Here is a 15,597-nt window from a genome sequence, read left to right as displayed (position 1 = left end):
AACAAAACTGTTTGCCCTCCATTTACTTTCAAAATCCTAATGTAGTCCCTGAGCCAAAAAGTTTGCCCTCCCCTGGTACAGAACATACAATGACTACTTATTGTGTAAGTTTGCCCTCCCCTGGTACAGAACATACAATAGCTACTGATTGTGTAAGTTTGCCCTCTCCTGGTACAGAACATACAGTAACTACTGATTGTGTAAGTTGTCATCCTACGCCAATCTGTTTCCCAACTCCAGTCCTCCGTTAACCCCTAACAGTCCACATTTTCATTGTAGCCCCAGTTAAGCACACCTGATTTTACTCATTATTAAGCCCTTGGTGGGTTGAATCAGGTGAGTGTCAGGCTCCACAATAAAATGTGCACTGTTGGGGTTACTGGAGGACTGCAGTCAGGAACCACCATCCTACACGGTCCTTTACTGGCTGTGGACCACTCTAAACAACAGCAGGCCTTCAGAACAAATGTGCGCTCTGAGACCGACGCTGGCAGCCAAGCAACAGGCCGATAACCGTGTTCCTGCGTGTCTTTCCACTAGGTGACCCCAAGACATGGCAGAACAAGTCACTCCCAGGAGACCCCAACTACTTAGTGGGGGCCAACTGTGTGTCCGTGCTCATCGACCACTTCTGAACATAGAGGGAGACAGCTGGCCTGTTACTGAATGTGTTCCATCAGGGGACGGCCACAGAAATGTTGCCCCCCACATCCTGCTGCTGTGACCCTCGTCCTGCTCTCCCCCCTCCCCAACAGGCAGTGGTGGGAAGTACTGGTTGACTTGATGTACTGAACTTGGTTCTTTAATATAATCTTGAACATTGATATGTTGTTTACTGTGCCACCCTACCCTCCCCCCCATAAAAAAAATTATAATGAAATGGGAGGAGTTCCAGTTAAATGGGAGGAGTCTCAGTGTAGCGTCCCATCCCAGTGCCGTGCCCCACCCACGCCTCCTTTTGGTTTTTGTTGGTGCTTTAAAAGCTTGCAAAAAAATTAACTTTTTAAAACGAAATATACTATATTATAGAAATGGAACTGTTGTCGGGATGCATGAACAGTGCCACAGACTGACTGAAGAAAATTCTCATTTTGAGCAAACGTTTTTAAACAAAGTCTGAGCAGGTTGCAAGACTTTTTTTCTTTTTATTTTTTGAAAAAAGATTGAGTATTGCAACAGGAATTATACATTATATAAATGTATGCGCTCACAAACAGAAAAGTTGGTATATGCAAAAAACTTTTTTGTTTGTGAGGATGTCTGGTCCTACGTTTCAAGGATATCGACAGAGTTTGGAAGGTTATGAAGGAAGACAGGAGATTCGTACTGTAGGCATTGTTTATGAAGATAGATATATATATATATATCTACACACACAGTAAAATACTGTATGACTGTAGTACTGAAGGTCTGATACTGGAGAATGAAGGTATGGTATTGGCGTTGGGATGCCCTTGTGTGGTTGGAAATGGGCTCTCTCTGTTTAGAAGAATGAAATCTTTTGTAGCTATGTTTTATCGTAGGTAAATGTAACCAACTTGATTTTACAAACTCCTGCAGCTGTCTAGAGATCTATGCATGTGCTATGACTCAGGTCCAGAAGCCTGCTACTACTAAGTTCAAACACATAAAAAGTCCCATCTAACACTGCAAGCAGTGATGCCTTATCTGCATATGAATCTTTTTCAGTATAAAAACATACTTAAAAACATCAGATCTTTTTAAGTTGTAGTGGTTTATCAATTATGGAAGAAAAAAATACTTGCATTTATCTGCATTTTCAACCCATTATATCAATGAACTTGGATTTAGCACACAGTAATATTTGAGGCTGATGAGGTGTGGTAATGCTTTCTTTTCCTGCTATGCATATTGAAGTTCCACAGGAAATACTACAAAAACACTAGAACATATTTAAATTGTTGCTGTACATAATGCTAGCATATGGCCTTGGTTCGCTGTAAATTAACTTTTGTACATCTTTGTTATTTTGTATAAAATAGTTTAAAAAATGTTTCTTAAAAAAAGAGAGAAAGCTCTGATGATTTCATTGGTTATGTTTGTATTCTGGTTCTACGTACTTACCCTGAGCCATGGAACTGACCTAAGCAGTAATAAAATCAAACTTTTCTACCAACGTGCATACACACACACACACACACATACACACACTACACTACAACTTAAAGGCATTTTTAACAGTCAGAAATAATTTGTATTCTTATTTATGAAAAAGTAGAAAAAATGCTTGGTTTGAATAATTTGAAAATATCTTTCCTTAAGATGGGTGCTGATTCAAGGAGTGGCCCTGCCCCATTGTTTGTGATACTGGATGCTTTAATCTATTGTGTGCCCTGAAATGTATTTTTGTACTAATAGACGATTTATTATGGCACATCCATTTTGTTTTATTTTGATATGATAACACCGCTTCAATCTGACACTAGTTTATTTTTCCTGTGTGGCTGACATTATTTATTTATGTTAATATTTTTTTTTTCTTTGCAACATTTCTAAGTATACCACTGTATTAATAAATAAAATCATTTTTAAAGTAGTGCTTGGTTAATGCTTACACGCTGATATGAATTAAGGTAACTTGCGAGAAAGATACCGATGAGTGTTATTTCAGCTGCAAAAATCTTTCAAAACACGCATGTCTTCAGATATGTACCAGCAGTATGTTGTCTTAAATCATCTGCAAGTCATGTTGAAACTCCTTTCTTGTCTCTAAACACTCATGGTGTAATGTGGGTTATGGGGAATGAATGGTGTACAAAGGTTACAGATTGCCTAGTGTGCTGTCACTGCGGGTCAGTGAACTCTGCTTGGTTCAGAGAGGACAAACAGGCCCGACTTCACCCTGAGCACCAGTCCGCTCTCAACTCCTTCCCACCTGTTATCATGTCAGCTAGTTTACATCCCCCCCAAAGGTTTGGCTAGACAACCGTGGTTTGTTGTGTTCAACAGAAAGTCTTGTGTCCATTTTGCAAAATGCAGGTGAAAAATGCCTTTGTTAATTAATGGGATAATTACCATATACGCTATATGGCCAAATGTATGTGGAGACCCCACAAACATACCTATATGAGCTTGTCGGACATCCTATCCCAAAACCATGGGCATTAATATGGATCTTGCACCACGATTTGAGTGTCTCTGGGGGAATTTTTGAGGTCAGGCGGTCATTGGAGATTCTAATTCTTCCCAAAGGTGTTCAGTGGGGTTGAGGTCAGGGCTCTGTGCAGGCCACCTGTTCCTCCACGCCAACCTCATCAAATTTTGTCTTTATGGAGCCTGTTTTGAGCACAGGGGCACAGTCATGTAGGACCAGGAAAGGGCCTTCCCCAAACTTCACTGGAACTAAGGGGCCTTGCCCAAATCTAAAACACATCCCCAGACCATTATCGCTCCCCTACAAAACACCCAGATTCATCCATCAGACTGCCAGATAGTGAAGCATGATTCATCACGCCAGAGAACACGTTTCCATTGGCCATGGAAACCATTTTGGTGAAGCTCCCGACAGAGTTCTTGTGATGTTGCTTCCAAAGGCAGTTTAGAACTGTGGTAAGTGATGCAACAATTGATAAGCGATTGTTCTGTGCTATGCGCTTCAGAACTCAGCAACCCAAAGCTCTGAGTTTGTGTGGTCTACCACTTCGTGGCTGAGCTGTTTCTGCTCCTATACCCTTCCACTTCACCATTATGGCACTTACAGTTGACTGGGGCAGATTTTCACAAACTGGCTGGCAAAGTGGTATTCTACGACAGTGCAACATTTACAGTCACTGAGCTCTTCAATACAACCCATTGTACTGCCAATATTTGTCTATGGAGATTTTATTGCTATGTGTTGGATTTTATACACCTGTGAGCAATGGGCGTGGCTGTAACTCCTGAACTGAATAACTACTAGGGGTGTCCACATACTTTTGGCAATCTAGTGTATATGGTAAAGACGACATGGGAAAAAATGGTTATACTACTGTAATTCCACTGTGGTTTAAATCATGGACTTGTACATAGGTTAAACTTTGAATTATGATGGCACTACCATGTACCTAAATAATACAACATATATGGGTCATGGCACAGCTATGGTATTTTAATATCTTAACATGGTGTAATTAACCAATAAGTTAAGAGGGTTAGACACAAAAATTACTGTTCTATATACTCTGAACTTTTGAATTTTTGGGGGTTTGTATAATGTTTGTCTTTTGGGGTGCATTTAACCCAGATCAAACATGTACGTGTACACCCACATGAAAATGGAAACCAGTGAAAAGTTGTCTTTTTACATATTTGGACACGTGGATCAAACATCTTCACTTTGACAGATGGTGACTTATTTTAACAAACGACGCTGAAAGATTATACTTTGCAATCATTTATTTTACCAAACAACTACAGAAATGCAATTTCAAGTTGAATAAAAAAGTACACCCCTAGCTTCAATTGCTGGTGTTCAAATTCAATCAATCAAATGTATTTTATAAAGCCCTTCGTAGCAGTTGTCACAAAGTGCTTTTTACAGACACCCAGACTGAAAACCTAAAGAGCAAGCAACAAGAGTTAATGCAGTGTCTAGGAAAAACCCCACAGGAGGGAAAAAACCTAGAGAGGAACCAGACATGGGTGGCCAGTCCTCTTCTGTCTGTGCCGTGTGAAGATTGTAAAAGTACATTAACTTTTGGGTCATGTCAATGTTTTTGCATAATCAGGTGACAAGCAGGTCAATAAATGCATGTGGGCTGTGTCCTATCTTGGATAGGTCTTCTGATCTTAGCATGATGTTACCATACACCCATATTGTTAAGATCAAACCAGACTGTTTAAGTGATGGTAAATGTTGGGGTGTACTAATATTTTCCACATAAGGAAATAGCATTTGTTAAATTGGGTTACCTTCATCAAAGAATGTGGTTGGAATTTAGCTTATATGTCCATGTGTAGAGACAACTTGACAGGGTGTACCTTTTCACATACTGACATATTAAAAACATGTGAAGTCTCATTTTTACAAACTAAACGAAAACCAGAGGAGGGTGTTGGGAAGCCCTGCTCTACATTGTACATATAACCAAACATCTAGTCTTGTTATAACTGAGAAACAGGATAAAGTTTGTGTTACAAAATACAGTATATAAATCTATCCCTGAGATTAGTAGACAAAGCTACTGGTTAGTCTAATACTGCATACATTTTTACAGTAAAGTTGTCAATGATAGTATGTTAATATATCTACTATAACTAGCTTCGCAGAACCACTATATCCTGTGCAATCTAAAAACCAACTACATTCAACATAATTGCTGACCTGGGTTGAAATAATGGAATTATTGCAATTGTTCCATTAAACCAGGCAAGCTAAATCAAACACAGTTAAAGTATATGAGATTACATTTTACAGTATTGAAACCAAGATCTGAACATTAAATACACAAAATTAATAATTTTGACTTTTTTGTCCATTAAAATTAATTAGCTACCGTGATTTGTTATCACATGTTGATTTTATAACTTAATTTCCCTGTTGTTTATAGAAGTGTATATCTCCTCAGTTAGTGGTACGTATGTTTTCATAGCTGGATCTAGGAAATACAGAGGATCATGGACAGCTGCTGGGTTGAATCCATCCTCCACCAGACTTACTTTCTTCATCTTAAAGGTTCCTGTCATCTCGAAGGAGCTCTAGAAAATGTATAAGAATGTTTTTAAGAACATAAGAGTATATTTTTTACAGCTAATGGTATACAATGGCACTAACACAACCAGCCCATTTCTGATCTTTTGCCAAATATTGGCAATGCATCTGATTGGATGAAAAATAAAAAAGTGGAAAAATATCAGAATTAAGCTGCCTCTACAAAAACTGCCTTTAAGACAATGTTCTTTAACTTAAATAGACAGATGTTACAAGAACACTTCAATAGTTGAAAAATTAGGACTTTGAAATACAAATACAATTTAGGATACCACATCCACTTCAAATTTGACTAAAACAACAACAGAACATCACCTGTATTCTAATGAAGCGGGGTCTTGCGTATGTAGGGAGATAGTTGGTTACTTGGCTGAAGGTGTTGGCACCTTCAAACTCTTTCCCTTCTTTTAACTTCACAGCAGCCATTCCAATCCTTCCCTCATGACCTGGAAAGAGGCAATATTTCTATCTGAACCCCAAATGGACTTATGCGGTATGCGATTGAGGAGTTGTCAATTTTATTTATTATATATTGATGAAAAATCTTTTATCATTAATTCTTTAGTGTAATACTTCAGTCAAATTATTGTACAATAACAAACTTATAAACCACAACCATTTGCAGGAATCATATTCAGACCCTTTATTCAACAATTAGTAGAAGCACCGTGTTGTGCTAATTGATGAATCTTCCTCTCATTCTGAGGTCCTTTGCTCTGTGGATCAGGATTCCTTCAACAACCTCTTCGTATTTTGCTCATCATCCTTCCCCCAATCTCCACCCGTCACTCAGTCCTTGCCACTGAGAAGCATCCCCATAGCAGGATGCTGTCACCACCATGCTTAACTGTACGGGTGGTATTATGCAGGGGATGATTGTTTTTGCCAGATGTAACCCTTGGCATTCAGGCATAATAATTTGATTTTGGTTTCATCCGACCAGAATTTCCTTATAGTCCTTTAGGTTGCATGTCATGTGTCCTTTACTCAGCTTCCATCCAGCCACTCTACCGTGAATGGATTGCTGATTGATGGAGTGCTGTAGAGATTGTTGTCCTTCTCTCTGCAAAGAAACTCCATGACCTAGGCCCTTCTGGCCTGGTTACGTCTTTTGTCCACAAACTCAATGTGCAATTTTACTTATTTTTTTTACATTCTCCATGTGTTTGACTCAATTCTTTCTTGGATGTCTACAGAGAGTTCCTTGGACTTAATGGTTTGGTTTTTGCTCTGACATGCACTGTGAAGTGTGGGATCTTATACATTTAGATAGGTGTATGCCTATCTAAATCATGTACAATCATTTAAATGTGCCAGAGCTTGACTCAATCAAGTTCTACAAACATCTGATTAAAGGACGCAGGAGGCATCTGAGCTCAATTCGGACTATCATTGCAAAACTCTCAGTATGTATGTCCATGAGATATTTCAGTTTTCCATTTTCAATAACCTAGTACAATTTCCGAAAACATGTTTTCACTTGGCTGTGATGGGATATTATGTGGCAAAATACAAAAGGGTCATCAATTATAAACTAAGTTACAACAAAATGTGGAGTACTTGACAGGGTGTGAAGCTACTGTACTATCATATTTACCTTCAACTTTCACACCATATACATTTGCTTCTTCGATGCAATCAACCATTGTGAGGATATCCGCTACTTCAGTTGTAGCAACATTTTCTCCTTTCCACCTAAAATTAAAAATTAAATACCTCTACATTATACATCCCCAAGAGATGATTGGAACAACCAAAAGGTCTAATTGCAAACAGAAGTGAATTTTGTGTAGAGGAAGATCCTGTGAACTATCCCTAAATTCCAAGTGTAAGATTGCATTTTCCAAGCGGGTTTTCCAGTAAGCCTAGGAATTTGGGGAAAGTTCTTGGAATCTGGCTACACTGCCTACCTGAAAGTGTCACCAACTCGATCCTGAAACTGTACAAAGTTCTGTTCATCAATCCTTAGCAGGTCTCCAGTGTTGAAGTAGAGATCCCCTTTCTGTAAGACATCCCGTAGCCTTTTCTTCTCAGTCTGCTGGTTGTTTCCAGCATAGCCAACAAATGGGGAGTACTTGGTTATTTTCCCAACCAAAAGACCGGTCTCGCCTAAAAGTACAAACGTAGTTCAACATAATGATGATATCAGTAATTTTTTTCACCAAGCAACTCCATATGACAACTGACTGATCCAGGAACTGTCCATGCAAGCGGATGTATTGGGAACGAAAAATCTAAACTTGATCCCAAATCAGCAATCCTACTTCAAATCACTGGATACACACCCACACAACCAGGATCTTATTTGGAGCGCCAGAACTGGCTCATGTTTTACACACTGTTGGTCTGTCAACATGATGCAACCTCTTGCTCTCAGTGGTAAACATGACAAGTTTACAAAAAACAAAAAAACACTTGGTAAACAAACTGAATGCCAAGAAGTGGAAGTTCACAGTTCTAAATAAGTGGGGGAAAAGTAATCTAAACATCAAACTAAGTGAAAATGCTATATGACCCTACACGACATGACCCGACAGGGGGGAAAAGGTTACAACATGACAATGTTACTAAATCCAATTCCTTTCCCAATGTGGTTCCATCAGCAATATTACACACACACACGTTTGCCTAAACTGCGTCATCGCAAGGTAAACACAGGTTATCTAAACTAAGACAGGTCACGTTGTTGGTAAGTGAAAGGAAAGTTGGCAGAAAGTTAAAGGAAAAACATAGTGAAGAAATTACAACCCTGTGCAGAATGTTGAAACATGATGATTCTCCCAAATTAATATTTGTTTATAAACTGGAGCCCAATGAAGACAACTGGCAAGGCAGCCATTTTCATTTGTAATTTTTCTGGTTTAGCATAATTATGTAGATGCAATGTGCAGAGAGCTGTTTTTAGATTGATTTCCCTAAGGATGTTACCTCGCACACAGTTCATCTGCCCTTCACAACCGAATACTAAATTAGTTTGAGTTCCCAGAAGGGTTAACATTTTTGATAGTTTACAAACAGAGTAAAACTAACTGATATTTAGGATTCTGGTGGGGTTAGACAGTCGAACTAAGCATAAAAGGCATTTATAACCTACAGTATATTCTTTAAATAAAGTCAAAACATTTAGAGAAACTTGTAGGTAAGTGAAAAAAAAGACATACCTTTAGCTGCTTTAATACACAGACCATTGGAGTTTCGAACAGGTTCCTCTTTCTCAATGTCAAATTTGATCAAAGTATATGGAAACATTCTCTGGAATTAAAAAATGACTTCATTGTTATTTTCTCTTAGTCAGGCGCATTCACTTCCTTTATTGTGTAGTCTGAGGCAAGACCTACTACCCACCCGGTGGAGGAAGTTGACGCGTCCCACCACTCCGATCTTACTGGTGTAGTTTATAAAGCCGATGTTTCCCTCCGTGGCAGCATACAGTTCCCTGATGGCGATGTCTCCAAACCGGTTCAGAAACTCGGTCCAGATGTCAGAACGGACGCCATTGCCGATAGCGATCCGCACTTTGTGGTCTCTCTCGTTGTCTTTCTAAGAATAGAACAGTACACATACTGGACGGTGAGGAAATGTTATTAGAGCAGAGGTAATCGAAGTAAAGGTCACCAAATATAATAATAAAGTTTGTTTTTTTATTAAAGGAAGAAAAGGTTCTTGTAGGATTGTTTAGAGGTTATTCACATTGAAACTATGGGTTAACCCATTTAAAAGGGTTATACAAAAGGGAGCAAATACATTTTTCCTCGAAAATGTTAGAGATTTCTCCGCAAGTACAATCTGAAGGATCTTTAGAGTGCAGAGTGGAGGTTACAGGACATTACAATCTCTCAGATTTTGGAAATGTGTTTCAAACTCCATTAATGACCAAAGCTTTGCCTTAACAGCCACTAATAGCTACACCAATCTAGTGCACAGAAATAATATTTTTCAATACATTTGAGCTCAATTTGGCTCCTTAGCTACCTAGTACAGCTACATAGTTGTAGTATGATGTAAATTCACACAGGTAGTATACCAGATAATGAATGAAAACTGCAATTGCTCTATAGGAGATATAGCAGCTAACAGTGTCTGCCTATGAAGCTAATGTTTTTGTATTTGATGATGACGTAGCTTTATAATATCAAGTAGGCAAGTTCATTTATAAAGCACATACATAGAAGCAATGTGCTTTACAAAGAAAAAGAAAGAAAAATAGCATAAAAACAATAAATCAAATGAAAACATCTAAACAACATCATAATAATAAAACATAGGATAAAAATGGGATAAAAACATAGGAAGCTATAAAAGCTGTAAGGCTAAACAGTGCGGTTAAGTTTAAGCGCTCAGTCATAGGTGCATGTATTTAACCGGGATTTAAAAATGTATACGGTTGGGGCATGTCTAAGATCTTCTGGTAGTTTATTCCAGTTGTGTGCAGCATAACTGCTAAACGCAGCTTGGCCATGTTTAGTTTGGCACTGGGCTCTACTAGCTGACCTGTCTTCATGGATCAAAGAGCCCTGCTCAGTTTACATTCTTCAATCATACCAGAAATGTATTAGAAATGCCTAAATTATTCTATAAACTAAAAGCACCACTTTACAATATATTCTGTAACTGACTGGAAGCCAATGCAAAGATTTAAGAAACAGAGTGATGTGCTCTGTTCTCTTGGTCCTGGTTAACATTCTAGCAGCAGCATTCTTTATGAGTCCAGTTAAGAGGCCATTACAGTAGTCAACCCTACTAGATATAAAAGCATGGATGTGCTTCTCTTGGTCTTTTTGGGACACAAAGCCCTTGATTCTGACTATATTTTTAAGATGATAGAATGTTGTTTTGGTGACCGCTTTGAAATGACAAATGTGTGGTCTGAGTCTATCAGAACACCAATATTACGCACTGGTCCCAGGTTTCTAAGGGCCCAAGAATCCAGCTCATTACTAAATACTATTCATTTATTTTTTTGGCCAAACACAATCTGTTTTATCTTGGTTTATTGTAGACAATTTGGTTCATCCAGGTATTTATGTGCTCTATACAGTGACACAGTGAGTATATTGAGCTGTTGTCATTTGGTTTGAGCTCTGAAACAAATTTAGACCACAGCACCTTTTTCTTTCCTTTCCAAAAGAGTTGGAAAGGAAGGTTTTGAGTGAGGAACAGAAGGGTTCAAATTAAGAGACCACTGCAAATTGAACACTTCTGTTCCTCACTCAAGACTTTCCTTTCAAATTTTTTCAGAAAGGAAAGAAAAAGGTGCAGTGTTCTTTTAAGTTTTTCCAGAGCTGTATTTGAGTATCATCTGCATAGCTATGGTACTCAATGTTGTTGTTCTGTAGAATTTGGCCCAGCAGTAGCATATAGAGATTGAACCGAAGCGGTCCGGGAACTGATCCCTGGGAAACTCTGCATGTCATAGCCACCCTATCAGATTCATGATTACCAATGGTGACAAAGTAACTCCAGCCATCTAGAAAAGATCTGAACCAATAAAGGACTGTCCTGGAGAGTCCTAAATAATTTTCCAGCCTATCTAGAAGGGTTGTATAATGTACAGTGTCAAATGCTGCACTGAGATCTAATAGAACCAGACCTGTTATTTTATCTGAATCTGTATTCAGCCTTATATCATTTAAAACTTTTATCAGGGCTGTTTCAGTTCTGTGGTGAGGTTGGAAGCCTGATTGATTGAAATTGGTCTAAGAGACCGCTTGAGTTCACAAAATTGCTCAGATGATTGAAAACAACCTTCTCAATTATCTTGGCTATAAAATGGAGATTTGATACAGGTCTATAGTTGTTAAATATAGATGCATCCAGTGTTCTCATTTTTAATAGGGGCTTAATGACTATACCCAAATGAAATGCCTTCCCGCTTATTAGCAGTATCCCCAACCAATGATACGAATGATTACATTTTAGTCCATTTTGCTATAGGAAAGATTACACAGTAGGAACTGATGTAAAGGGAACCAGTGGAAAAGTGTGACATGCGTTTTCTGATTGGCTGTTGCCCACCGCTGACAAGCGAAGTTACATGTTCTAGGCTACTTCAGTTGCTAAGTTACGGCTCCAAGATCCATCTCTGGAGGAAACTAAGTTCAGAATATTTGTTTCACATGCAATAAAAAAAGTAACTTGTGTGTGGTTAAAACTAGACTATATTAATTCAGATCACAACGCGTACTGAACCGAACATCCTGTACCAAACGGAACGGATATGTGCACTGTCACACCTCTACCATCAACTAAACACCAAACTGTATACTTCTTTGTGAAAAAAAATAAGAAATAAAACTGTCCCACATCTCTCCAGTAGATTTCCAGACACTGACAGAATCTTTGCCATGGGGCATTACATTGGTTCCAGTGGCTCAAGTTGGCCCAATATCCCATTAAGACACTATGTTTCCTTTATTCTGACAGTTCCCAGCATTCCAGCACTCATCAGAAAGTTGGCATGCCACAACATGACTTGAACAACTTGGTCCTTACCTTGGGGGTGTTGCACAAATACCTCATGGTCTCCCCAATGTACTGCATCACTGTCACATTGTGCTTGCGGCAGTCTTCCCAGAACTGTGATGCCGAAAACTTCCTCTTCAGGACTACTGTCAGGCCTGGTACAGGAATTACATTCCTGAGTAATACCATCTTGTTTAGACGTTACAACATGTGTTGCATATGTGTCGGTATGGCGAGTGTGTGTCATTGGAGCAGGGACAGATACAAACTGACTGAATAAAATGATCTGAATTTCCAAACCAGATGCATAGCTTGTGCCAACATCCAGCAGTATTCTATAACTTTCTCAGATCAGACTCCTTACCCCTCTCAATGGCGCCAGTGAGCCCAACGAGGAAGCCAGCACTGTGGTACAGGGGCAGGTTGATGTAGAGCACATCATCTGATCTCACTCCAGACACTGCCTGGATAAAGGAAGCAGCCCATACTCTCTCATGGGTGACTAGGGCTGCTTTCGGTAGACCTGAAATTAGAGGACAGTAGGTGGCATATTTCACAAACCGTCAGACATACCTTCAGATAGTGACAGGCAACCATTGTCACAATCATTAAGCAATATAGTAGGTGCCATTTTTCTTCTGTCAGACACTGACATACACTCAATTAACCTCTAAAAGTTACAATGTTTTTGATTGACAAGTTAGTTACCTATCCTACTGATCTTATTAGTCCCTCTGGGGCAGCAGGTAACATAGTGGTTAGAGAACCTGACCAGAAACCAAATGGTTTCTAGATCAAATCCCTGATTAAGGCAGGGGGAGAAAATGATAATTCTGTCCCTGAGCAATGCTCTTAACCCTAACTTGATACCTAGCCGGTAAGAATGGATTATTTTCAGATACATTTTGCATGGGGCCCTGAAAGGCTATGGCCGAATCTAGCGTCTTGAGTCTTCTTCGATATGTCTCAGGAAATGTAACAATGTAAACAAGCCCTCGGACTCAAGATCTAAAGCAGGTTGTATACATTTGTCCTGTTTCATACATACATGTTGAAGTGCTTCACAAGTTTGTTAGCTCGACAGGGAAATGTGTTTTTCTCAACTACCCCTGAGATTGTGGACGAGTGGGTTCACAACTAGGGATCTGCCAAAAGAGATGCCAGCCAGGGACCAAATGACTTGCTTATCTGTAAGTGCGTATGAATGGGGTAAAAGGATGTGTAAAAACAAAAAAAAGAATTGTTGTAGTCCCTTGCTCACATTAATGGTTCCCCATCTCTGCCATAAAATATAGACACACTGAATACAGAGTGAAGAATCCCATAGCTTTGTCCCAAAACTACTTTTGACCACTGTTCCCCAACTATCCAGATGGGATTGCTGTATGCATTAAAGAAAACACAAAGAGTTGGCTAACGCCATATTGCTCACACATCCAGCACGTAGATGTTAATTTCATGCTTAAGAGGAACATGGGGCTCTGGTGCCTAGATTTCTTCAGACTGGTCCGCTATCTGTTTTCGCAGTCTTTCGAACTCCCCTGGTCATTGACATGCCTGACAATAGAAGACAAGGCGGACAGCGCAAACAGATAGGAAACTGGGCTAAGATCAGGGTATGAGACAAACCCGGGAGGTGTCAGTGTGGAGAGCAGCCCTTTCGAATTAATTGTCATCTACATGAAATGTCTGCAGGAGACAAGCAGACACACAGGGAGAGCTAGTCTTACCGGTGGTCCCTGAGGTGTAGATGTAGAGTGCAGGGCTTTTAAAGGTGATACTGGCCCTCAGGTCAGCTGACAGGGGTTCATCTGAGGCCTGGAGGTCAATTACAAAGGATCAGTGCAACACTTTAAACACAGCATTTGTCATGAGAAGGTTTTTTTTTTTTTTTTTTTTTCAAACCCATTAAACACAGCTTTTGTCTTAAGCTTTGTCTTTTTTTTCTTTACCTGGTAGATGTGTTCTGAGAGGGTGTGAATGCCGTCTACACTGCATTCCTCTGACAGGAGGTAGACTGAGATCCCCTGCTGTTTTAAAGTAGGGAGCACCTCTTCAACCGCTTCCTTCATCTCTGTAAAAGTCAGATAGAGGCCGAGTTACTTGGAGTAAAAAGGTTCTGCTGTGAGAAATGCATGCAGTACATGATCCTGGCGGGTCAGTAATACTTCACTACAGAACAGACTTTCCTTGAATTAAGTAGTCCCCAACTAGTGCATTACCTTTGACTATATAGTCTTTTATTGTGTAGGCCTCTGGTCAACACTGAGCAAAACGTGCCACAAGATGTCTAAGAACTTGTGTTAATTACATGTGATGTTTCAGGTCAAGTATACCAGACGTGACTACCGGAATTATCAGTAACAAATCTTACCTATGAAAGCATTTATTGTTCCTCCAACCGATAACGTGTTATTTGTTGCATACAACATTCACGTCGTCTGCGTCTTGTGCAACGGGCGCATGCTTTTTGACAACTCAAGCGCTCCATTCACACAGGTATAGTTGCACAGCGGCTTAGTGTTTTTGGACAGATGTATTGCAGCCATTGGCCGGTTATAGGGCCTAGTAAACACACGCAAACCATCCTTACCCGCAGCCGCGATTATCACTTTTGCCCCACAGCATGAGAAACAGTGTAGCAAAGATTTGGACCGTATGTTGAAGTTGAGAAGAGCAGCCGCACATCCCAGTTTGGCGAGGCCCATCCATATCCATACGTAACAGGGATCGTTACCCAGAAAGAGGGCTACCGTGTCCCCCTGTTTCAGATTTGCGCGAGTCTGCAATGCTCTGGCAACTTTGTTACTCTGTTTGTCCACCTCGACGTAAGAATGCGATGTACCCTCAAAATGCAGAAACGTCTTGTTCGGTTGTTTCTTCACCGCGTCCAAAAAGCAGTCCAAAATACTATAGAAAGGTTTTTTCTTTTTGTATTTTGCCAATCTGATTCCATGTTTCAACGCATTAAGCATGTAAGAACAGTCTTGGACAAAGTATGGGTCAAACAACGTTTTCAGAAGAACGGGCAAAATTGCCAAACCGGCTATGATTGTAAACCAGATGTACATTTTGTACCTTCGGGTAACAGACACATTTGCCACTGAGAATTTAAAAAGTTGTAGAGCTACCCCGCAATAACGTGGAAGCTACAAAATAACAGATTAGTGACAAAGTTCAGTGAAACCCTCGCATAACAAGCAGCTGAGTGAAGTGGGCGGTGTTAATTTTTCCAGGTTCCTCCCCTTGAATCTAGAACGTTTTCGAGTTGTTGCCAGATTGGTTTTTAAGATCTCGTTCATCCAAATTTAATAAAATAAAAATGTCGGAGAACAATGGATCTATATATCTAATTAAAATGAGAGCGCATAGGAATACATGTATAAAGAGATGATCTTCCTGTATGTTGCTGAAAAGGACATTCA

General features: G+C 39.6%; 2 protein-coding genes across 8 annotated transcripts in view; one reads left to right on the top strand and one right to left on the bottom strand.

Moving 5' to 3' along the window:
- Nucleotides 1-2,466, top strand: part of tjp1b (tight junction protein 1b) — a 116,603-nt gene extending 114,137 nt beyond the window's left edge. For all 7 annotated transcript variants that reach the window (XM_029115271.2, XM_029115270.2, XM_020040338.3 and 4 more), the window contains one exon: nt 541-2,466. In XM_029115271.2, coding sequence (XP_028971104.2) covers nt 541-635 — 95 coding nt within the window. In that variant the 3' untranslated portion in view covers nt 636-2,466. The remainder of the gene's footprint in view (nt 1-540) is intronic.
- A 2,103-nt stretch (nt 2,467-4,569) lies between these two features.
- Nucleotides 4,570-15,575, bottom strand: LOC105018359 (very long-chain acyl-CoA synthetase). Its single transcript, XM_010883710.5, has 11 exons — nt 14,766-15,575; nt 14,125-14,246; nt 13,903-13,990; nt 12,537-12,695; nt 12,203-12,327; nt 9,056-9,250; nt 8,872-8,962; nt 7,621-7,819; nt 7,308-7,405; nt 6,026-6,156; nt 4,570-5,697 (listed from the first exon to the last, which is right to left on the bottom strand). Exons 1-11 carry the CDS (start codon nt 15,241-15,243, stop codon nt 5,521-5,523), a joined length of 1,863 nt encoding a protein of 620 aa, XP_010882012.1. The 5' UTR covers nt 15,244-15,575; the 3' UTR covers nt 4,570-5,520.
- Nucleotides 15,576-15,597: the final 22 nt, after the last annotated feature.

The sequence above is a fragment of the Esox lucius genome, chromosome 19 (assembly GCF_011004845.1).
Source record: "Esox lucius isolate fEsoLuc1 chromosome 19, fEsoLuc1.pri, whole genome shotgun sequence".
In the NCBI taxonomy this organism is placed as follows: Eukaryota; Metazoa; Chordata; class Actinopteri; order Esociformes; family Esocidae; genus Esox; species Esox lucius.
The sequence above is the reverse complement of the archived record's forward strand: the minus strand, read 5'-3'. Positions and strand labels throughout refer to the sequence as shown.

Excerpts from the sequence above, each read along its gene's own strand:
- LOC105018359 (XM_010883710.5), bottom strand. The coding sequence starts at position 15,243 with ATGTACATCTGGTTTACAATCATAGCCGGTTTGGCAATTTTGCCCGTT. Across the intron at positions 9,251-12,202 it reads ATTTGTGCAACACCCCCAAG|AAAGACAACGAGAGAGACCA; the intron begins GTAAGGACCAAG and ends TTCTATTCTTAG. Across the intron at positions 6,157-7,307 it reads ATATGGTGTGAAAGTTGAAG|GTCATGAGGGAAGGATTGGA; the intron begins GTAAATATGATA and ends GCCTCTTTCCAG.